At 40.8% G+C, this 24,278-nt stretch overlaps 2 protein-coding genes across 2 annotated transcripts in view; both read right to left on the bottom strand.

The window, feature by feature from the left end:
- The window catches only part of LOC130158137 (transmembrane 4 L6 family member 1-like), a 54,746-nt gene extending 50,714 nt beyond the window's left edge, over positions 1-4,032 (bottom strand). Inside the window, exon 1 of the mRNA XM_056358599.1 lies at positions 3,893-4,032. The gene's annotated coding sequence lies outside the window, so the exon portion shown is untranslated. The remainder of the gene's footprint in view (positions 1-3,892) is intronic.
- A 1,017-nt stretch (positions 4,033-5,049) lies between these two features.
- Positions 5,050-24,278, bottom strand: part of WWTR1 (WW domain containing transcription regulator 1) — a 77,608-nt gene continuing 58,379 nt past the window's right edge. Inside the window, exons 3-6 of the mRNA XM_056358173.1 lie at positions 21,392-21,591; positions 10,547-10,680; positions 9,891-10,003; positions 5,050-8,812 (exon numbers count right to left, since the gene is read on the bottom strand). Coding sequence (XP_056214148.1) covers positions 8,628-8,812; positions 9,891-10,003; positions 10,547-10,680; positions 21,392-21,591 — 632 coding nt within the window. The 3' untranslated portion in view covers positions 5,050-8,627. The remainder of the gene's footprint in view (positions 8,813-9,890; positions 10,004-10,546; positions 10,681-21,391; positions 21,592-24,278) is intronic.

The following is a 24,278-nucleotide window of genomic DNA, read 5'->3' on the forward strand; positions in this document are numbered from 1 at the left end:
TACCCATGGAAAGGACAGGAACATACCCTATTTAAACCCAGGTACGTAATGAGAAAGCCCCATTAAAACTTCAACACATGTATCTATTTACATGCTAAAATACATGTATTCCTTGTCTTGAATCTCTCCTGTACAGAAACTGCACAGCCTGTGTAATCTAATAATGTAGAAATATTCACAGTAAGTAACCAAACCTATTACTATTTGTGAAAGGCTTTTAACCCCCTATTCGTGGCACTAACTAACCGCAATCCCTTGTCTAACAAAGGCTATGCAGTGGCTTAAGAGTCACAGATAAACAGGTCTGGGAGGCATCTTTGAGGCCTACCTTTGTATGCAAAGACAGTGCAAACGACACTTAAAGAATTTCCAAGACATCTGTGTAACCTGTTCTACACACACCTTCAGCATTTTGTGACACTGTTCTGGAAGTTAGAAAGACTTTCTTCATACATGAACATGCAACCTCCTGGTACAAAGCTGTTATCGTCCTGATGGGCTTATGGAAAAGTCTTCCTCTTCACAGAAAATCTTTACATATTTGGAGAGTCCTACCATGTTTTGGATCCTCACCTGTGACAAAACAAAAAATTGTCACTCTTTCATCACAACTGATGTTCCTTCACAATTCAGTATTCATGTTGTGCTCCTGCAAGCTCATTCTGCAACTTTTCTAGAAGCTGAACGCTGGACTTGTGTTGAAGTCACAATTTCCATTCAGCGGAGTTGAGTAGCTCATAACTCCTCTTCTTAAAGCTTCCAATCTATACATAAGTGCAAATGTTATTTATTCATCTTTTTGTAGTTCAATTTAGCTATGCCTGCAAGAGACAGGAAAGGCAAGAGAGCTGAAATGCAAAAATACTTTTTAGAAACAACTAGTCTTTTAAAAGTTAAGAATAAACTATTTCCCAAAGAAATCAAGGATGAAACAAGAAGGACTATAGAAGTTTGAGGGATTCAGATCAACAGATACGCTTCTTAAGAAATTCCTAAAACAAACTTTCACAAACCAGCTTGCCAGACTGAATGTCTCAAGTCTTCTAGTTCATCAATGTATTTGCCTCATCTCTTCCCTAAAATTTTCCTCCTGAAATAATGATTCCATGGCCTGTGCTTTCAGAAAACTTATGTACTCTGCACCTACTCTAGAGATATGTGAAGAACTTAAAAGTATTCAGAAGCACTAAAAGCTGGTGAGCAATATACAAAAATGTTAAATAGCTAGATTCAGGTACTATGAGTTATGTTAATCAAAGTAAAGCAGCCTCAGTGATACATCATGCAAGATAATAACAGAAATAATAAAAAATCTCTTTAGAAACAGCTGTGTCTCCCACCTGTTCCACTGCATTGCTAGGGAACTTGAGAGTACTCTTTATATCACCACCCACTGATGCAACCATCTTACATCTATCTATTCTTTAATCTGTGGTTAGCAGCTGTCCTGCACCTCATCTCCCATTTGTCTTATTTATGCGACACCTTTAGGAACATGGAATGCTTCTCGTCAGCATTCAACAAAAGGACAGGAAGCTGCACAGTGTACAAAATTTTGATGTATTAACAAACAGAATACATAAATCTTTTTGGGACACTTGGGATAATCACAGATAGGAAGCTATGATACCTAAAACCAAAAGCAATAGGTGCTTTATGAGTAAGTGCTTCTGAGATGCCCAAATACATGCTGGTTTTCTAACATGAAATAATACACTGCAGACACCAAGACAAGGCACACACGTTTCATCTTGCGATCTGGACTGCATTTGCACCTCGGCCTTGCAGTGTATTGAACAAGTATCAATGAACTGGAACCAGCAGCTCAGCTGACCTAGCATTTTAAAGCGCCAACAACAGCATTCCTAAATCTGTTCAGTTATGGTTAATATCTGGGGCTCTCCACTAGCATTTAATTTAAAGGGAATCATGCTTTCCTCCATTGTTCTGGAGTAACTGAAGATTGCTCTCTGTTTTTACTGAACAAGGCGTTCAGTAACGTCAAGGAGAAGGACCGATCATAGATGGTTGTAACAGAGAAAGAAGGTACAATGGGCCCGCGGTACTCCCAGGAGAGAAATCACAGGTAAAGAAAGTACAATGCTGGACAGGGACAGAAAGATGATGGCAAGAGAGAAACCACAAACTGGGAGATCTGAAAGTGTTAGAACAGATCACAGTAGCCCTGACCAACTTGGAACACCACACTCAATTTTAGTGTGTACAAATGTTAACATATATACGCTTACACAGATGCGGAAATCCTAGTAGCCTAAAGAAAAAACATTAGTATGGTTTGCAAAATCTCAGAGATGCACATGTTATCTGAAGCTTCATTATTCACTCACATAAACTGTCTGCTCAGTGACTGATTGACTCGGGTGCTGAAAGCATGGCGATTTTGACATTGCGTTGCATTGTTTCAGCTAAGCATTTACATAAAAAGAAATACACAGGTTATTTAACAACTCAGCTTACAACATGTGGAGTGTGTGCATGTGATTTGAGCCTACACATTTCAACTTAGCCTGACAAAACTGGTGCCCCTGCACACCTGAACTACACAAAGTTGGGAGCGCTCTCTCACCTGTCTCCAATAAACAGATTGCAACAGGATGATACATTAAACACCGTACAGTGTCACCTGTCAGGAAACAATGCATTATTTACCTGGCAACTCTTTGCAAAAAATTTTGTTTCTAAAATTAGTAAGTAACATACACAAAAAGTTAAAAGACATCTTTTGCTCTCAGCTGAGCAAATGTCTTCTAACACTGTTCTGTGTTCATTGCCTGTCCACAGTTCAACTTCAGCTCCTCCTTTGCAGCTCCTACACTGCTGGTGGTGTAACCAGCGACAAGGTAAATGACGGCAAACTCCAGAACATCTGCCACCTGAGGAGATGGGGAGAACAACTTGTTCTGTGACATGTATATGGGGAGTCTTTACCCCAGAGAACAGACGTGGTACCACAGTGATGGATGTGAATAAAAACCCAGATAGAACACCTAAAGTTTTTTTTCTTGCCAAATTACTTTTTCACTAGGACAGGGCACACTGTTTAACAGAAAGCACAAAAGCTCTCCCAATACAAAGGGGCTTTCTTACAGACATCTTCACCTGAGAAGCATCACTGACAACCTCCACCTGTCACTGCTAATTCGCTGCGGGACCCTTTGCTGAAATAACAACTGCTCCCAGCTGCGGATCCAAAGACTCCAAACCGAAAAAAAGTCACCGGTGGGCACTGAAAAATACGCAATCGAGCTACCGAACCGTGCTAGGTAAGAGTGGCTTTCGGCATTATTTCGAGAACGGTACGTACAGAAAACCGCCCAGTGGAAGGTCTCCACGGCCCCTGCGCGTGCAAGCGCTTCCTGCCGCCACAGCTCTCGGCCGGCCCAAGGCGCAGGCCCGGCGCCAGCGCCCGCTGTCCCGGCCTCCAGCGTTGCCTCTGGGGCCCGCCCGCGGCCGCGGCTGGCGGGAGAGGTCCCCCCCGGCCCAGCTCGCCGAGGCGAGCGCTGAGCGCCGGCCCCGCGCCGCCCGGCACGACCCTAGCGCAGCAGCTCCCGCCGGCCGAGCCACGGTCCGCGCCTTCGGGCCGGCCGCACAGGCCGGGGTCGCGTCCCGGCTGCCCCCTGCCGCCCCCTCCGACCTGCTGCCGGCCTGGCTCCCGCTGCCTCCGCCGGGCCGACTCGCTTCTGGGACGGCGGGAGCCGCAGCCCCTTGCGCGGCTCCGGGCGGAGATCGACGGCCCCCGGGCCCCAATTCGTATCACCCTCCGCCGGGGGCCGTGGCCAGAGGCGCCGCGGGAGCGGCCCCCTGAGACGGCGGCGGGGCCCCGAACGCACGGGCGGAGCGGGCTGGGCGCGGCGGGGCGCCCGCTCCTCACCTCAGCGCCGCCGCTTCCCGCCTTCGCGCGTGATGCGCGCGCCCTCGCTCCGCGCGCCGGCTTGCAAGGGACGTGGTTTCGGAAAGGAGAGCAGTGCGGCGGCACAGCTGCGGTAGCGGAGCAGCGCGGCACAACCCCCGCCCCAACACAAGCGGCAGCCTGTCTGCAACACTGCACGCGGCTCCGGTCGCCGCACTGGAAGACGAGGTGCTAGCGGTGGGCGCCGCCCCAGGGCGGTTGCTCGCCGGCAGCGGCGCTGCCTGGAGCCGTCCCGCCATCCCCGCCAGCGGAGCGCCCCGGCTAGCGCGGCCTGAGCGGAGCCCCGGGCCCAGTAGGGCGGGGTGGGGGCCCGCCGGCGCGGCCGTTCCGTTGCCTTGTCGGGTGGGAAAGCCAGGCCATCGAAACGCCTCCTCCAAACGAGCGGGGGTCTCGGCGCACCGCGGCCCCGGGAAAGCCCACCTCTCCCCCCCCCCCCCCCCCCCCCGAAACGGCCCGCTGTCGGCCCCCCGGTAATGTGGGGCGCGGAGAGCCCGCAAGCCGTGGGGGGCTGCATCAGCCGCATACCGGGCGACCCCCGTCGGCACGCGCTCGGCCTCTCCGCCGAACCAAACCTGAGCGAACCGAGCCCACGCGCCGCCGCACGCCGGTGCGCCTCTTCGGGCAAACGCGAGATCCTGGCAGCAGTATTCTAACAATTAATTAGAATAATTCTGTAAGGGCATGACTCAAGGAAGACTATTAAAATCCACAGTACTAGTTGCACCGGCTGTTGCAGCCCCGGGAGCGGACAGAGCCGCTCCCCCCCGCGGCCTCCAGCTCCCCGGCGGCGGCGGTCAGGCGGGGCGCCCCGCCTGCGTGTGCGCGGTATGAGTTACCGGGTGCCACTAAAAGAAAAAACGATGGCACCGGGGCGCACGCTGTAACCGCCACTAACGGCCATGGCAACTACTAATGAAACCGAAACGTAACGGTAAAATAACCCATTTCACTTGCTAAGTGCTAATTAATTAATTCAAAATGTATGCCTTTTGCACACAATAGTACGTCTGTACCTTTATTCCAAGCAGTGTTACACAGCTCCCTAGGAAGCACGTACTAAAATCCTCCAGAGAAAAAAAAAAAAAGAAACAATATAATAAGCCAATATGCATCCAAAATCTTTTAAGTTCATTTATATTTGTTTTTCACATACAAGATGGAAGAAATAAAAAAAAACCCAAAAAACAGAATCAAACCCTGGATACAACAGTTTGATCTGATCGCTTTAGATACATAGAATCTGTTGCAAGGTACTCAAAATTAAAAACAAATGCTCACACATGCCATATAATAAAACAAAAAAATAAGTAAATAGAAAAGCTAAAGTACTAGCATGTACATGGATGTATTAGGAAACAAGTTTATTTGAACACCCACATTTTTCTGTATTTAAAACAGACATTTGAATCCTTCCCTTCCCCTAAAGAGCATTTGTTGTCAAAAAGTCAAACCCAATCCCTCCCCAGGTTACATTTTAACAGTAATACCAGAATACAAACTGTAATTAACAGCATCCCGTTACTTCTGTATCACCAAGACTTAGATCTGCCACCCTCACCGATGGTCAACAATAAAACCGTCCAGCTGGAACATTTATTGTATTTATACTACAAGTAGGCAGTGTACGTTTAGTAAAATAAATGTTCAAAACCTGAAATAGTACAGTGAAACACTGTCACCAATAAATCTAGTTTTGTAAGAATTATATACGTTTTGCATACTTTAAAAGTTCTGCCATAAGCCTGTTTAAAGCCAGAAACTTTAAAAAAAAAGAAAACTTTAAAAAGTAGATTTTGTTGTTGCTGTACTTCATTTGATACATTCTCTCCATTACAAAAATTAAAAGCTCACAGCATAAAGCATCACTTTTAACCACAATTTGGTTCATGACAGTAAAAATCTGATCAAAGATCTTGGCAGTTCTTTTACACTTAAGTACTGTTTCACATGCTGTTGGTTTGTTATGGAAGTAATATGGAAATATAGTTGAGGGGGGTGTGTGTTACCTTTTTAAGGTCTTTGGACCAAGAGACTTTAACCACCTGAAACACCAATAAAAGAGAAATCAATTTTGTAGTTCCACCATTCAGATAAACATTTTGGGTGCCTTTACTAGGAAACCACTAGTACAACACTAGTACAACCTTCAGCCAATGAAAATCAGTGTAGCCAAACTGAAGTCAACACAGGTTAGCTAATTCATACCAGCTGAGAACCTGATTTGCTTGGAAAATCTTTTATTATGACAAAATTTAAATTTACAATAGTACAGACTTACTAGCAAGTGAACAAACTGCATTTTCTAAACATCATCTAATGATGAGCAATATCAACTGAATCATACTAGAGCTCAGATCTGCAGCTACTGTAAATGGTTCTAGCACCAATGGGTTTCAGTTTGTTAGGCCAATTATGCAGTGCTGATGAGTTGGCCTTACAAACTGGCATCACAACCAGACACCACAAAAATCTCCAAGTCTTTTACCAAAGTCAGTCACTTCATTAAAGAACAAAGCCTTAGGACCATCTGGTTTTCATTTAGGCTGAAAACCTGAAGAAATCCTTAAAAGAGAGAGACTAATCATAATTACAGTAACATTGGTCAGCCCTGCCCGGTCCCCTGTTTGTTGAAAGAAATTTCTGTTATCTCAACAGTTAGCGCTAGCAAAAATAATAATTAAAAAAAAACACCAAAAAACCAAGTAACTCCTCTAAAAGAATAAAAGAAACACAATGCCCATACAGTAATTAAATTCTGTGCAGACACAACTCTGCTGTCACATCTCATTTTCTACTAAAAAGACCCCACAACATAAAAAAAGCTACTTTTCTCTATGTAATAAAACTTCATGACTGAAGGTCTTTGCCTTCCATCTCTTTTTTTCAGAATTTTGTTGTGTGTGCTTTTTGTTTTCCATCTTCTGATATCACATACACCCACAAGTTCATCATCAACATGACAATTTATCATATCAAGTTCTTCTTTATGTTCTTTACTTAACACCGGTGATTTGTTTTCTGTGCATCCCTATCCGCGGCCACCCTTCCTGGCAAGGATCTAGGTTTGTTACACAATCATTTGTCTTCCACACCTACTCCATGTTCCCATCACTTCATCTCTGAACTTTTCACCTACCTTCACCCAACCTGAGGGAAAAACGTCTTTAGTGACCAATATTGTGGTGCATCAGTAAGACCTTGTTAAGTGTTAATAGACCTGGCAAATGCACATTTACACTGAGTGCTACATCTCTTCCTCTCTCTACACAGCCTGGATTAAGCTGAAAGAAAAGTTTTAATGCCTTTAATTAAAAGACATATTTCTCAATATAAAAAGCTTAAATTCATAGATTATAAATAATATAATTTCAAAATATTTAAGAATTTTAGGACTTCATTTGCATTTCAGGGGAACTGCAAGCTTAGTGTCCTTGATGCCTTCTCAGTCCCAAACCTCTGATAAAGAAGTATTTGTATGATATACAATAAGTAGAAATACACAGAACATGCCTTGTGTCCTGTACAACAATTACAGTAAGTGAAAGACCTAAGAACTAAGCAACTTTACCAGACAGGTTGCAATACTGCTTTACCACTGCCTTGATAAAGTTACCATCTTTTTTCATGTATACAACTACATGTAATTTTGACATTGTCAGTTAAAAATATTACCAAAAACTGTATAAGCAAGGGTTTTTTTCCCACTACATACAACACTAACGAGTTGTGCCACATTTTTCAGACCTCATTTTAAAAGCATGGTTTTGCATTTATTTGCCACAGATTTTATCTATATAAAAAATTGTTTGTTCATATGTTAAGTTACAAAATTGTAGTGCTTAATATAATAAACATCAAAATCTAAGACCTTTTAAAAAGATGTTTGTTTATAATACATTGTTTTGTTTTTATAAGGCAGCAGTCAGTACCAGTCTGGTTTATTTTGCAACAATATTGTAGTGTAAAATTGTTGCTAAACAGTTCTGGTACTTTCAGATTGGAAGTATTTATTTTCTGAAAACTATACAGTAATATACTGAAAAAAGAAACTGCAACAGTACTGTTTGTGCCTTTAGAAATATATAAGGAGAATTATTATGGCTGATATGGATCAGATTTAATCTGTATTCCATATAGTACAGTTAGTTACAAAGAATGAAAAAAAAAAAGATTTTTAAAGCTTAAGTAACTTGATAAAAAAAGCCTCTGGTATTATTGTCATAAACATAGTAATAAAACTGCCCTCGTGGTCTGATGCTGTGCACATTTTTTTGAATCAAGTGACCTAGTAGTTAGCTTTTGTGATTCATGAAGGGTTTGTGATGTTAATCAATACCTAGGAGATCAGTCAAGGACATGCACAAACACCACCCACTTTCTGTCCTTAAAAGTCAAACATTTCTGCCTGGTCTGAAAAGGTAAAGAAGTATACAGATATGTGAAGAAGTGTGCTTTCATTTTTAAGAGGAAAAAATATATATGCATATATGTATTTTTTTATATATATATATGTATTCTGTATTTAAATTAGTGTCAATCAAACCCAGGCAGAGAATAAATTGACCATAAAGATGATGTAATAAAAGTCATTAAGGCAGTAAGTTGTATCGCTTGAGGATTTTCAGATATTCTACCTCTACCTCGAGAGGAAAAAGAAATGTTGAATTGCATCGTAGTCCAAATCAGCACTGAGTAATTACAGCCAAGTAAGGAAGGGCTCATTTTTGTTAAGTACTGACTCCACATCGTTGAGAATGGGGATGAAGTCTTCTGACTCTAGAGTCCCAAGATCAACATTTGTTCCTGGAAGGCAGTCGAGGAAATCAGGGAAACGTGTTTGTTGTGGATTTATGTTCATTGTTGTCTGTGCTATGGTATCTCCTAGGAAAAGTAAAGAAGAACTTTTGAAATACCAATCTCTTATTGTGGGTAATTTAACACAACACAATTGATACAAAAATTATATTCCTCCTTTCCAGTAAGCACTTGTCAGCATTCCTATCCTCTACAAAAGTTATCTCAAAACCGTATTTGCTTGCAGAACGCATATTCTTCTAAGAGTTAATGTCATGTCCTTGCTTTGCTCTCAAAAGCACAAAAGGCCCCTTCCAGCAGTGTTCAAAGTAATCATCCTCTGACCTTCCACTTGGGAAGCACAACAGTTCAAAGTTTACTGTCTGCACAGCAAGCCATACAATCGAGTTTTACGTAAACCCTCTATCATGCTCTCTGCACAAGGCTGAATTCTGTCCATAGGGCATAACTGAAGAAAGTGTTTTACAGCAATTCAGCTCGCAGTAATATATTATTTTTTCATCAATTAGTAATAACAAGCATTATAATATTTAATAGAGAAACCATTCACTCTTTGCATCATCTACAACCTCTGATGACTTCAGAAGGAAGTTTACGTGAGGAAAGGCTGAGAATTTCACTGTCTGAAAAAACCCGGATTTCCTAGTAACTTATTTCAGTATTTTAAACAGCATGAGGACACTCATACAGAAATAAATACATTGCAAAACCTAAACTAGGTAACTACATTCTGTCTGAAGAGAAATCCAGCTTTGCCATTGTAAGAGACTTATTAATGAGACTGATTTCCCAAAGTTAGAAAATGCAGTGATTTGTCCCAAGATTGTAACCCAAGACCACATTTTTACTATGTATGAAAACACAAATCAAGGCTCACATTTTCCAACTTTGACTTGTTTAGTATCAGTCTAAGGTAAAAGGGTAGAATCTGGACCTAAGTTGAAGATGAGAACCTTCTACGCACTAAGTAGCTTTTCTAGGCGCTAAGTACCTTGTAGGCATTTCCACACACACCCCAGTCTCAGCCTGTTCTCCTGCATAGGGAAGTGAGAAGTTATCGTTGTTACACAATTATAAAACATTACTGGGTATAACACAATGTTATTAGTATCATTATACTGTAAGCTAAATTAGAGTATTCTACCTGTATCCATCTCATCTACGTTGCTGAGGAAATCTTCAGGTGTTGTTGGTATACTGTAGCATCCTAATCCCAAGCCACTGTCTGTACTCTGCTCCCTGGAATGGTATGGCCCACTATAAATTGAAACGTGAAAAAGCGTCAGTAAAGATGTTCAGGTAGACATAGTCCCTGATCATAGTGTTTGAAAAAAGCTATCATAGGTTAGATATTCAAGTTAAACACTAAATAAGCCTCATTCTGAACTGTTGGCCATTAATGTGGTCATGTTACATCAGCCCAAATATAAAGCAACTGAAGTGAGGCCACTCTTAAAATTCTAAAATACACACATGCATATATGACTCTCTAGACAAAAACAGTTCTGACAGCCTAAAAGAATTGAGTTTATTTATGCTTAGGTAATGTACCTATTCTACCTAGAGTCTTCTACATACACCTACAGTGCAATTAAATCCACCTGTTACCATTTGTTTGATTTCGCTAAGATTACTTCTTGAAGTACAAACTGAAAGATTTCAGGTCAGCCACTCAGCCATACTCCCTGTTCACAGTAAGTACGGAAGAAGATGATAAAGGAAACTACTTCAGAGATACAGCTTTAAAAGTGTAGAGAAGGCAACAGAACCAATTGCCTAATGAAGAGGACATGAACTTGCCTGTTCAAGAAAGGATCAGATCCATTACTTGTAATAGGCCTCATGTCTTGTGTCATGGCAGGCGTATTCACAGCTGTCTGAACTGGGACCATGTTCTCTGAGTCCATGGGAAGTTGTCTGCACAGAGCAGCTTCCTGAAAAAGCAAATAAATACAAGGGGAGGGTTATTCCAACAGCTCAGAAGTACTGCAGTCTTGTAACAAGTGAAAATGTAATATATACACATTATATATAGACGGCTATTTTTTCATATACATATATATTCAGGAAAGTAATTCTAGACAATGTAACTGATGACTGTTGGTTTACACTGATGTGAAGAAAATCATAAGGTAGACAGAGAGTGTTTTCCATACCCACCTGTGCTGGCTTAAACACAGCAGAACCTACCCTTCAGTTCCTAGCTCGGCTGGATGCCAGTCCCATAGTTCAGCCAGGAGACAGGTGTGCTTGAGGACTTTCTAATCAGCTTCACACCAAACCAGGGAGCCCGTTTGCCTGTTTAAACTACCCTCTCTCATTTTGCGTGTTGCAGATCATGAAATGCTCATATAAATGGCTTTACTGGCAGAGCTGTCACACTGACAGCCTCTCATGAGGGGTAGTGGCAGACAGCCAGGTCGAGTCAAACCTTGAACAAGGGCAACTACCTGTAGAATGACTGCACTTCTATAGCCCTGCTGCCTGCAGAGAGAATCCCTACAAAATAAATCACCTATGTTATAACTTCAGACACCTTGTGCATCACCTCATCATAAAACTGCACATTACAACTGATTATTGACAGCCTAACCCATGCTTCATGGGCCAGCTAATTCCACTTGAGAGTTTTTACACGCATACTTGAACTGTGCTATACTCAAATCACAATTTCATTTTACTGTTCAGTGAGACCAAGTTCTTTGAGAGCTGAAGCAGAAATAATAAACTAGTTTAAAACCTACAGATTCAAATTTAACCTCCCATGTATCTGTTTCTAACAGCTTACCTTAAGTGAAATTGCCCTCAGTTTAAACTGGTGCAAAAGAGAGTAAAATCAGGCACTGAAACTAGTTGAGTTGCTACTAGATGACATAATTTGCTATATACCAAATTACAAAGAATATCACTTGCAACCATACAGTACTTAACATGTTAGAAGAAAACCACTAGAACCAAGACTTTGACCCAATAATCTTTAGAATGAACCCTCTGCCTAACGATAAGCATATGACTAATGACCTGTCTCATGCACACTGTCTTTAGGATGAAAAATTAGCAATTAGAGCCAAAGGAAACTTGTTTCAAAATTCCTTCAGAAAGAATAAATTCTTCTAGCATTATCTCTGCAAAACCACCATGACATCTAGTGGTACAAAGGTTTAGACAAAGGTTGTTTGGCTCCACGGGGATGTTCCAAACAAATATCCTAAGACCTTAAAATAAGAAAGCTGTACCTGTTTTTTCCCTAGTTTACTCACCTTTTTTTAAAAAATGGAATAAGCAGAGGCAGCATTTCATTTAAATCACAGTAGAGAATTTTTTCCATTTAATCAGTCATTCATTCTCCCAAGTACAGAGATTAACATGTTTTTGAGGCTGTAATATGTTTTACTATGTTTTCAATTGATTTCTTCATTGAGAAGGACCGGTGTGGGCTCTTCACGAATAATGTAACAATTATTCATTGGGAATTAAAATATATTGGTGCCCATTAATGCAGTATTTCCTTCATACCCAAATTATCAATATATTCACTGATAAGTAATAATTTGCATTAGATTTAGTAAGATTAGATTGATTAGATTTAGTAATATTTGGTTAGTTCGTAAGTGTTGAGAATAAACAGTCTGAAGAGCCTTAACAGCTTATGTATGTCGGTACATTTGTCAAGTGACAATTCTAATGGTGATGTTTATGTTTATGAATAAATCAGCTGGAGTCTGTGAAAATGTGCGAACTTCAGAAAACAGGCAGACCGTCTTTTTTAACTGTCTACAAGAAGGTACTGAAAGTGTTTTTTTAAAATATAATAGCAAGTGCAGCAACACAAGAAAGGCTAGTACTAGAAAAACAGCAAGAAAGAAATAACAGAAAGATAAAGAGAAGAAAAGGAAGAGATAAAATGAGGCTGGATATACTTAGCTAGGATGTTTTTTTAATTAAAGTACAATCCAGTAATGAAGTTCATGTCTTTGATACTTAGGCTGTGCATTTTCAAATCTCACTGGACATTTTTTCACACTAATAAAGGTAAGATCAGAACAGAAAAATTAAAGAAGGGGAAAAAAAGAGAAAGAAAAAAAAAAAAGGAGAGAAAAAAAAAGCCTTTCCCCTAGTTTGCTAACATGTAAAATACATTTTGCTGTCATTTTGGTTCATGTTCATGCCATTCAAATCATGTTCTGGTTGCCATCATTCTAAAAATCAAATACTAAAAATCAAATACTAAAAATAAAATAACTGAAAATATCCTGTTCAAGATCCAAGTATTTGCCTCTTTCAGAATATTGTGACTAAGTCCTAATTCGATGGAAATTACTTCTCTTTGCTACCTTGCTAACACGTTAGTGCACAGAAAATACTGCCCCAATACCACTCTTTTTTACTGTAAGGGTGACAGACATTGTAACAGGTTTCCCAGAGAGGCTACAGAGTCTCCATCCTTGCAGATATTTGAAACCTGATGGGATGCGGCTCTGAGCAACCTGCTGGAGCTGACCTTGCTTTGAGCTGGACAGCTGGACTGGACAATCTCTAGAGGTCCCTTCCAACCTCAACTATCTTGTGGCTCCATGAATCAAAGAATGACCATATGCATACATACATCTTCCTGTACAACATTTTGCTTTTCTGTTTGGGACAATCTTCTTAATAATTTCTTGCCAGTTGTCATGCCATTTTTTTTTTTTCAACTATCAGACAGAAATTCAATTGTATTGCTCAATACAATTGCACTGTATCAAACATACGGCTGAAAATGTGTTGCCTGTAGAAAGCGATGGAAAATGTTTTCTGTATCCTGCAACTTCTCAATGCATCATATAGTACAAACCAGTGTCTCAACTTGTTGGGGACTGTGTCTGTGTGTGTTGGGTGGGTAGGGGACAGCTTGACAAGCTTCCTGCTCATGAAAGAGAAAAAATACTAAAGCTGAAAAGTTGGTAGCAGCAATTAACCAGAGATGACAAAGGCTAACAACCCACTTCTACCAGAAAGCACTGCTGAAGAAAAACTATGGAGGTAAAGACATGCACCTGTAGAGAAGAAAGGCCGTTATTTAAGGGTGTATTTGTTGACAATTAGTAGGTGGATTCACAGCAAGAGTTTTGAAGCTCTTCTGATAAAAAATGCCAGATGCCTAGCAGGGATAATATTCTAGTGCCTTGTGTTTCTACAACAGGTAATGATGTATCGACAGCCTAAAGTTCTATCTGAGTAATTACTTTTACATAATTGTTCTCATATACAGGCAAAGATGGCATAATTATTTCTGAGACTAGTAAATTCCATCACTTTAAAAGACTTGTATTGAAAACAGTAGCTGGAAAAAGGTAACATAAGGCTTTTCTCATTCTTCATGTCGTGCCTTCCTCCTTTGAGCACAAACACACCTCTTTCCTCTCTTAAATCTATGATTCCTCCCATAGCTTTCCAAAACAGCAAAACACAAAGAACTAGTAGAGATCTCTGAATCTCCAAATACTTAAAAAATTCAGTTGCACACAAAAAGTACATTGCAAAAGAAGTGTTGTTCACAAAGGGAGTTTTATATGTTTAAATCTCCATGAAATACATATTATTCCTCTCACACTGAACTGCACAGAAATAGGCAAGTATTCCCTTACAGTTTTTTTATTTCCCTTACAGACTGACACAAAAAATGTCCACCAAATAAACAACACTGAAAGAAGAAGATAATTTCTTACATCTGCCACTGCTGGCTTGTTCTGTCTGGCAAAAACAACCAACCAAAAGCTGCACCTGTATTACCTAAATTTAGGTTAATATAGATACACAGGCTGTGTTTAAGGACACTCCTACCAAAACAGCTGAAGTTCCAAGATGAGGTTTATCATAGGTCAGTATGTTTTTTTGCATGCTGAAAGCCCTGGGCACAATGTGCTAACTTTTTAATTGCATACACAGTATAACTGCTCTGAGCACACTTAGCAAGTCTGGTTCTAAGCTCTGGTTGTTTCATGTTATGCTAGAAGAACAGTTTTCTGATAATGCAATGTCTGTGCCACTCCAATAAAGAGCTGTAACTGTACTCGAAACGACTAATTGTAGCTAACAGGTGTAAAGTGACAACAGAACAGGTTTTATTGTGGGCTAGATGCCCAAGCAAGTGCCACAGGCAAGCCTGCATAGGCCCAGCTGAAATGTCACTGCTACCAAGCTGCCAGACTCAGGTTAGCCTATACTTCCTCCAGCCACACCTTTTTACAGAATAGACACAGGCACTGCCTTCCTCCAGAAAGACACAAAGATTTTTCTGTATCATGTTGTGAAGGAGAAAAACTTGAATCACTGGTTAGCTTCTGTAACTTACCCCATTTCCATGGTAATTTAATTTCCAAAAGAAGCTCAGAATAGACTGCTAACAAAGTAAGAACAAGGGCTCAGAGACTACATTACTTCTACACATCAGGCTGCTTATCCTATGGCCAGTAAGATGAAGAGTCAGCCATTTGAGAAGGATTTTTGTTAAACTTCAAGCTTTTTCATTGAACTGCCTTCCACAAATACGAAAGCATTGCAAAATGTCCATTCTTTCCATGGCACTGGACTTACTGGTCCTGCACAAAGTGCTGGCTGGCTATTTTCCATCCTGCAGCTGACCTATGCAATCAGGGAATCCAGATAGTGGTCTCTTTGGAAAACCCAGTGCCAACTGCTGGTTGGTCCCACAAGGAGAAATTCATACCCAGATTTATTAATCATGTCCCCAGATAGAGTAATTGGCTCTCCTAACTGCTAAGTGCAGCAGGGCCAACAATTAATTCCAGGAATGTTTAATCTACTACATGATTTAGACAGACCTTACAAAGCAGGACAATTTGTGAGCTGAAAAGCCTCCAGCACTCTACAGGAAGACCCACACTGGCATCTACAAAATCTAAGTTCCCGTCTCTTCTTTGTTGCAAGAAACACTGCATTTATTATACAGTTACTTCATCTGCTCTCGTCTGGGGAATGGTGTGGCATCTCCCCTGTCTTTATTTCAACATACTGCGCATTGCTTGTAATATTAACTCAATAGTACTTTATAATACTGAACAATAGACTCCTGCATACTGGGAAGCAGAGTACTGGCTCTACCATACATTGAAGTATGCTTCTCCTCTGATGCTGCCTGATGCAGATACTGGTTCAGAAGTCACATTACAATCTTCATACTGCTATAAATGTTAGACTTCTTTGCTTCTTTGATACTATTACAGCAGTGGTCAAAAGTAACAGAGGAATTACACAATCACAAAAGCTGCGTGGCAGCCTCTTAATGTCCTGTTCTCTACTGTAACTGTGACTACAAGGTTCTTAAGAAGAATATTCAAGAATCTCCTACCCTAGGTTAAAAAGTGCAGCAAAAAATGCCAGAGACCTCTTGCAGCCCTGCGAATGGCAATATTATAGTTGGAAGCTACAATAATAGCCTTAACTATTCTAATTAGCTCTTAGCTGGCAGCTCTCAAATGCAGGAGTGGCTTCTGTTGGCCAGTAGATACAACCCTTAGCATTTAGTTCAAAAAGGACAAAATGCCTGTGATGATCCGCTTGGCACTGAAGCATATGTGGTTTTAAAAACTCAAACGGATTCTCAAAATCAGTAACAAAACAAAATAAATTAAAAAAAAAAAAACCACAGTACTCTGATTATGACAAAGGCATGTCAAAAAGCTTCAGCAGTGGTTATTTGCTGAATATAAAAAATATTTAAAAGCTTCAAAGCATTGCAGTGAGCTGAATTATTCACTGCCTCTGAACACAATTCTGATGTGGAGTCCTTTTTAGCTGTATGCCAGATAAATCCAGAAATTTGTTGTCACATTTCCTGGAACCCTCCTTGGCAGAACTGAACTGAGTTCCATGCTTAGTGGCCAAACGGCCATTTCCAGCTGGGGGAGATGAGCAAGGGCATTTTTATGGTGAGTTTACATTGCTAGTCAGTGCAATTCCTTTTCTGCCAGTCATACTTAGCGTGGCAAGTAAGACATCTAGACATTGCCCATGCCATCAGTAAACATGACTGTGGGCTAGTCTGCACAGGTGGAAGAGCACAGCAGGGCACTTCGCTGTTCAGGTTGCAGTAGGCCAGTATGGTTCTACTCTGCAAGGACAAAGCAATGATAAATGTTCCTCTGCATTCCCATACGCTGATCCTTCTACAGCCTCTTTTGAGGTCCTCTATCTTTCTATGCACAAATTTAAGGAATGGGATCAGGGATAAGAAAGGAACCTGTGAGAAGTCTTGCCTTTTTGTGACTGTAACCTTCACAATAAGGTGGAAGATGGCACTTGTGCACACAGAGAAGTGCTGGCACATCTTCCCTGCAAGACCCTTGCAGAGATTTCTTTTTGACATCGCCTCTAACTACTTCCATTTCCAAGAAGCTCTTGAGCAGCAAGCAGATTCTCCCTTTTCCTTTGGAAAGATGACAAAAACAAATCAGTAAGAAAGGGAATTAACTCTTTCCAGAATGACAAACCGGAGTAAGGAAACATTTAAATAGAAGCTGTCATACTGGTTTTCTGAAATGCTGCCATTTTTGCATGTACTCAAGTCTCCAGTTCTAGAGGCTTTACCAACTAAATGAAGAGGAGGACAAAGAAGGAAACAAATTCCTCAAGCAGAGCTTCCAGAACTGTGTATTCCTCCCAGCTGGGTGTGCTGCTCCACCCGAGCAGCTGCAGCCCAGAATGTCTGTGGGGAGGCAGCAGCTGCTTCCAGGCTGAAGGGAGGTTTGTGACCCTCCACAAGAATTCCTCCCCTCTCACTCAACTCCTCACAGTTGCTAGCAGCAGCATGCACACTTAGTCAGCATTCTTCCCTTAGATACGTTACACTAGAAAAGCACAAGCAGCAGTGAAGGGTCAGGGCAGGAGTAACTATGTTAACACTGAGGAGTCCAGAGGGATTTGTCACACTCTTCTCAGCTGCCAGGGTTGAGAGGCGCTCAGGTGACTGGCAGGAAGTTCACAAAGTTCTGTTAGGATGGATGCATTTTGCATCTCGCTTTCCTTCGGTGGGGAATACGTTGTTCCCCAGGAGCTACACCAGTTTTGAAAACTTCAGTAATGCAAAGTGATACTGTCCTGCTTTATATAATGTGGAGCTCAAACAAACACAATAAACACGATAGATGCAGGGTGGTACTGGGCATAGTACGTTGGAGTCTTGATTAAGTATGACACAGCTGCAGTGTGTGTGTTAGTTTCAAAGTAAAACACAGCCAGCAGAGTAGTGAAACCAGCCCTTGTGTTAATGGCACAACTGTTTTGAAGCTTCATTTGCTCTTGTCCTGAAGGAAGAGCAGAGCCAAAGAGAGTAAAAATAGCTAAACACGTTATATTAGCACAATGACAATTATAACCAAGCTCATATCAGATATCCCCACTCTTTTCCCACAGTCATCTCTATTATGTTCTGACATCTTGATGGTAAAGGAGAATTCAAAAGACTTGAGATCACTGCTCATGTCAAAGAGCACCACCCTGAACACAGTTCTGCACATACAGGTAATGTATAATGTATAATGTAACTCCCAAAACCTAAGGGTAATGGAAATTGAACATGGGCACAAGATGTTGGTGCCTGTACGGTTTCCAGACTCAGGTCTGAACTATGGAAGTTCAATTCCATCCTGACAGAAGCAGGTAAAAAAATTCAGAAACCTCAGTGAAATTGTACCTGCCTTTCACCCTTCTTCAGCAAGGGCACTGAGCATTTGCCTAACTTTGAACATGTATATATATATGCACTAAAGATGACAGGAATAATCACATGCAAAGATAGCCAAGTGTTGTTGCAGGAACTATAAAAGCACGTAATTTTAATGCTCTTTTATTTTTCTCCAAATGCAGCTAGACGGTGCTGTACAGTTTCAAAATGTATTAATGAATTTTTTGTCATTACTTTTGTTAAGTAATTTTTTTAAAGTTCTTATATATTTAGAGGAAGGAGGGAAAAGAGTAAAAAATATAAATTAAGCAAATATATTGTAGAGTGTTTTTACAAATATTCTCAGTAATGTTTTTGTGATTCTACTCGCCAGACATCCATCTTGATTTTGTTATCAATCTCTCTTTTACAAAAGCCTACTATATGATACTGTGCACATTCATCTTACATTTTGTCTTTCAGTCTGCAAAGATGATGTTACTAAGGTTCCAAGCGTGTAACTGAAGAGAAATTTGACTTACATATAGTCTGTACATGGGAAGAAAAGTACAATCATATTCTTGTTGTTGGAAGTCTGTATTAGTATAAAGCCCCATATCAAACTGCATTTTCTGTATATGAGGAAAAAAAATCACTCTGAAGAAAATTCTAATAACCTTTAATTTGATGACTGATTGTAATAATGTCTGTTATTACTTTTTGAAAAGTGATGTTTCTGTAAAATGCAATTAAAAGTTGTTTGTTCTGAAATAAAAGCATGGGAAAAGAACACCTCACATTCTCAATCATTACAGACATTAAAAAACTCTTCTTCCATTAATTTTACTGACGTAGTATGTTTAAAAAAAAAAAAAAAGCCAAAACCCAACATATTTAGCCAAACCATCATTCAAAGGCTGCAGAGAGAAAACCAAAAAGCTGGCCATCAATTTTAGGTTTTCATGCATGACTGCTGCCTCTAAAAGATGAAAAATCTTTGTGAGCACATCTCCCTTCTGGTAAATCTGCTGTGACCATCCAGATCTCTATTTCAGACCTAAAGGTTTTAAAGATTTATGTGTCCCTTTCTTTACTACCTACAAAGTCTTCCAGAGGTCGTTGGGATGCTCCAGTCTGGTTTCATCACTAATGTGTTCTCTCAGTCATTCTCCTCCAGACTTGGAAGAAAACGTGCATCACTCCTCACTTACTTGCGGCTAGTCAACCTATGACACGTACTCTGCTACTCCTCCTCACAGGGAGGTGTGTGAGGATTTTTCTTAGGCTTATTTTTGCATATTACCCAAGTCACTAACATTTTGAAACTTTACAGCAAGTTATGGTTCTCTAATAAATCATCAGAAAAGTCCAGCCAATTGGTGTCATTAGCCCAGTAACAACCATGCTTCTACCCACTGCAAAGAAATGTCATAGTGTATTTCTAAATACAGTATAAACAAATGTCACCCTAAAACAACTGCAAATTATGGTCCAATCTCAAAGGCAAAAGGTCCGAAGGCATGAAATAATAATTCCACAAAATTATTATTTCCACAGAAGATGGAAGCAAGGATGGTAACCCAGCAGAGACATTGTCTGAGCACACAGGGATGAGGTTAGCGAAGCTAAAGGCCAGCTGGAATTGCATCTGGCCAGAGGAGTCAAAGACAACAAGAAGGGCTTCTGTAAGTACCTGGGCAACCACAGGAAGGCTAGGGAAAGTGTGGGCCCACTGCTTTTCCTATAAGGAAAGGCTGAGAGAGCTGGGACTGTTCAGCCTGGGGAAGAAAAGGCTCGGGGGGATCTCATCCCTGTATATAACCACCTGCAGGGAGGGTGCACCGAAGACGGGGCCAGGCTCTTCCCAGCAGCGCCCAGTGCCAGGACCAGAGGCGACGGGCACAAACTGACACACACGAGGTTCCCTGCGAACATCAGGGAACACTTTGTCATCATCACTGTGCGGGTGCCTGAGCCCCGGCACGGGCTGCCCGGGGAGGGGATGGAGTCTCCCTCCTTGGGGGCATTCAGAAGCCATCTGGATGTGGTCCTGGGCAACGGGCTCTGGGTGGCCCTGGGTGAGCAGGGGGCTGGAGATGATGACCTCCAGAGCTCCCTTCCAACCTCAGCCAGTCTGTGATTCTGTGGCTTTGTGAAAGTTACCATTTTTAAAGGTACTTAGAACTGTAACTGCAGCATTTACAAGGCCACCAATAATGGTGTTATTCTTGATAAAATGTATTTTGTTCACTCTGTTCCTGAGAGAAACAGATTATTTGTTTTCTCTAAGGAAGCTGATTAATATGCCAAGCAAAACACAGTATCACCAGTGGCATGGTCCATAATAGAAAAAACACAGTTGTTAAAACTGATTTCCTTAAGGTATGTAAAGGAAGTTACGTAAGTATTTTATCCAATATAAGTCATTATAAAGAGCTGAAACTTAAGAAATAGAACAGTAAACAGAACATCCACAAAGAACCGTCTCTGGGAAGTCTTCAAATCAGAGTTATTCATGTAAGACACGAATGTGATTTTATTTTAACTCAAAGGCAAAAGGGTGCAAATTACAGAGTCAGAATTAGAGTCAAGGACAACTCCATATGTTCTGTCTTTATCTTAAGTGAAGCATGAACATGGTCAACTATGCAAGCCAAATTAAACTGAGAATACATCAGTGACAGTTACTCTAGATTCAGAAACAGACACAGAACAAAATTTGGTCCTTATGCTACTATTATAGCTGGTAAGGAAAACACCAAATCTGTAACTCCTGACAGATGGCCATTTTGTGTTCTGTTCAATGCTAGTTTAGAGAACAAAATGAAATACTCTATTTATATTAGCATTTTGGTTGCCCTCACGTAAAACAGTTGTTAATCTTGACATAAAGTAACAGAGCTACTTAACTGCACCTGGTAAAAATCTGGATGTATTGAACTAAAGGCTCTTAAACAAAGCAAGAGTATCCTTGGTGTTACCTGTCTCAGTAACTCCTCCTGACGCATCCTAATTCGCTCCCTCTCCATCTGGATTCTCTGGAGCCTCAGCTTCTGCTGCTGCTGTTGCTGTGTGGTCAGCGCACTGGGCAAATTCAACAGCCCTGGCTGTGGAGTCTGGGGAGGACGACTCTGCTGTGACATGGCTGTGTTGGGTGTTATTTGGTGCTGGTGATTCATGACTGTGGGAAAGAAAACAAATCATGGCTGGTTAAAGAGAATCATACTTTAAGATAACAGAGGGCCTAGGACACTGTTGCTTGCTTACAGTATAGAGTTATTAGAATTACTGTATTTCAAATGGCTGAGAACTACTCGATCTGGCAAGATTTGGTACTAGTAACTGCTTGATAAATTATGTTTAATATTTCATATGTGTATAAAACACGAATACTTATAATACAGCAAGTATTTATAGTCATTCTAGTATGTTCAACTATTTACCTAATAATATGTAGTAAATGACATGTAATTTTTTAAACTGAAAATTTGTCTACAAATGTGTGCTTGTAACATGCAGTAAGGTAGTAAAATTATTTTCAATCTTAACATTTTCTTTATTGACAGATCTACAACATTTTTCTGTCCAAAGGACTATGATTTTTATCTTCCTTTTTATCTTTCACTCCTTGTTCTTACCATAAGAACAGAAATCTCAACTCAGTTCTACACTTCTCAGACCTGAACGTATTTATGCTGTGCCATGTGTCTGACCTTGAAGGATACAGTACAGCAGCCACTGTTAGAAGTGTGCATTGAAAGAAATGGGCTGATGATTTCACAGCCTGAATCAAATGTATGATACACATACAATGCAAAATGCTGAATTTAACTCACTCTGCCAGTTCCAAGTTAAAAAAATTTTTGAAAAGTTGACTTTACGCTAGCCACCTCTCTGCCAAATCAGGTCTTGTCTTGTCATTCTTCAACTGGAATAACGCAGGTACACAGGCATTAAGCCAGCATAAACTTTGCCCTGCTTCATTTGACAGAAATATTTACACATCAAATCTGAATCAAATTTTTCCTTCTGGGTGATCCCATATCACACAGGTCCAGCATGTAGAGTGTGGAACCATTTAAGAGTCCAGCTGCATGGTATTTTAGCTTCAGTGGCAAATCCAGCTCAAGCAATAATTCAGGTTAAAAACAGTCCTGCAGCAATATAACCTTTTCACGGACAAACAGCTGTATCCACACAAATGACATCATGCTTCCACATGAAACCAGAGTGTTGCTGTTTATCACTTCTTCCATACCCAGCTGCTTGTTCCTGCCCACATGCTACCCCTTCACTAAGCTGGCAAAAGCATTTTTGTGGCCACACAACAAACTAAAAATTGCCTGAGGATAAAAAGAGGGTATTTCCTGTCTAGATCAGTTCCCAGCAAAAGTAACTGGGTAGCCATGAAACTGCTTATGTGCGACCAACGTAGGAGCCCAGGTGGGAAAAACAAGCTAGTTGCAGGAAAGGTGGACTAAAGCCAGCACTGAACAGTAATGTTTCAGTGGTAAAAAAACAAAAAGGCTAGCAAGCTGCAGTGCTGAGAGGGGAAAGGCAGGAATGGGAGCTGGGTGCTGAAATCAAACCACTTTCCTAATGGGAAAACAATATATGAAACCACATTTTAAGATGCAGTGAATCTAGCCTTATTCACATTAAAATAAGTAAGAAATATTGTAAGTACAATTATTCAAATTATACCAGTGTAAACCTGCTGTTAAACTGCAGGACCATAAGCACTTAGGCAGGAATTTAACTCTTCTCATATGCGTAAGCACGTGCTTACATTTTTGGCATGTTGATGGTAGAGTGAAGAGAACAACCAGGCCAAGAATGCAGGCTGGCTGAAGGATTATCACAACATACCAAGTTCTCCATATGAAAATTGCTTTCATCTAAGCAGCACATGCAAATGATAGAACCAGGCAAAGTTAAGTAAAGATTAATAGCCTGTACGGTGTGTCTGGGATAGGCTCAGGGGTAGGGCATGAGTTGTAGTACTATTTGTCATGGCTATTTGTTGCCTTTGCTATATAAAATACTCCCTTCTCCCTCAGCTGATCTGTACCCACATTGCATCACAGCTGAAATTATACATGCAAGAAGGCAAAGAACAAGACAGCATAAAAATGCTGAGGAATACTTCTCCCTGAGCTATGGTCCCCAATAACCCTCCAAGTCATTTCTTCTCATGGAGACAGACAGAATATTTTAGTGTTTCTTGGAGTACATTTCTTTCAAGTAATACTATCCATTGTTACATACTATCAAGAAACTATAGGAAGCTCAGTACAACAAATAAAGTAAGCATTCCCACACCTTGACATTAAGAGTACAGAAATTACATCACAATGAATCTTCCACAAGTCAATTATGCCATATGTGATCGTATTTCTAAGAAACAACAAAAATCCATTCTACTTCCGAAAATTTATTTACATCATCTAAGTCTGATAAAGCTATAGCTATGGCAAGGTTTTACAAGTTTCAGCACAGGCAAAGGAGTAGGTAGGAGCCATCCTCAGCCAATTTCACCACCTGCATTATTTGGCTCTGCTTCTCTTTCAGCCAGTGCCTTTCCCCTGAGAGGTTCTTGGGTCTAAACCTCTGGACAATGGTCCACAAAAAACCAGATCTGTTCAAAATTACCACTCCCTGGAATGGCTTTTCAAGAACCATTGCTTTGGGTCATAGCGAGAAACTTACTGAAGGTCATTTGAACCTGCTGACCACCACATTTTTCTCCAGCATAAACTGCTTCAAGAAAAAATGGGATTCAGGTAACTCTCCATACTGCTTGAATACCAGACACCTATCTTCATAGCAGCCCAAACTGGATAGACTCAGAAACATTAAGTGTAGAGG

The sequence above is a fragment of the Falco biarmicus genome, chromosome 13, assembly GCF_023638135.1.
Source record: "Falco biarmicus isolate bFalBia1 chromosome 13, bFalBia1.pri, whole genome shotgun sequence".
Lineage (NCBI taxonomy): Eukaryota > Metazoa > Chordata > Aves > Falconiformes > Falconidae > Falco > Falco biarmicus.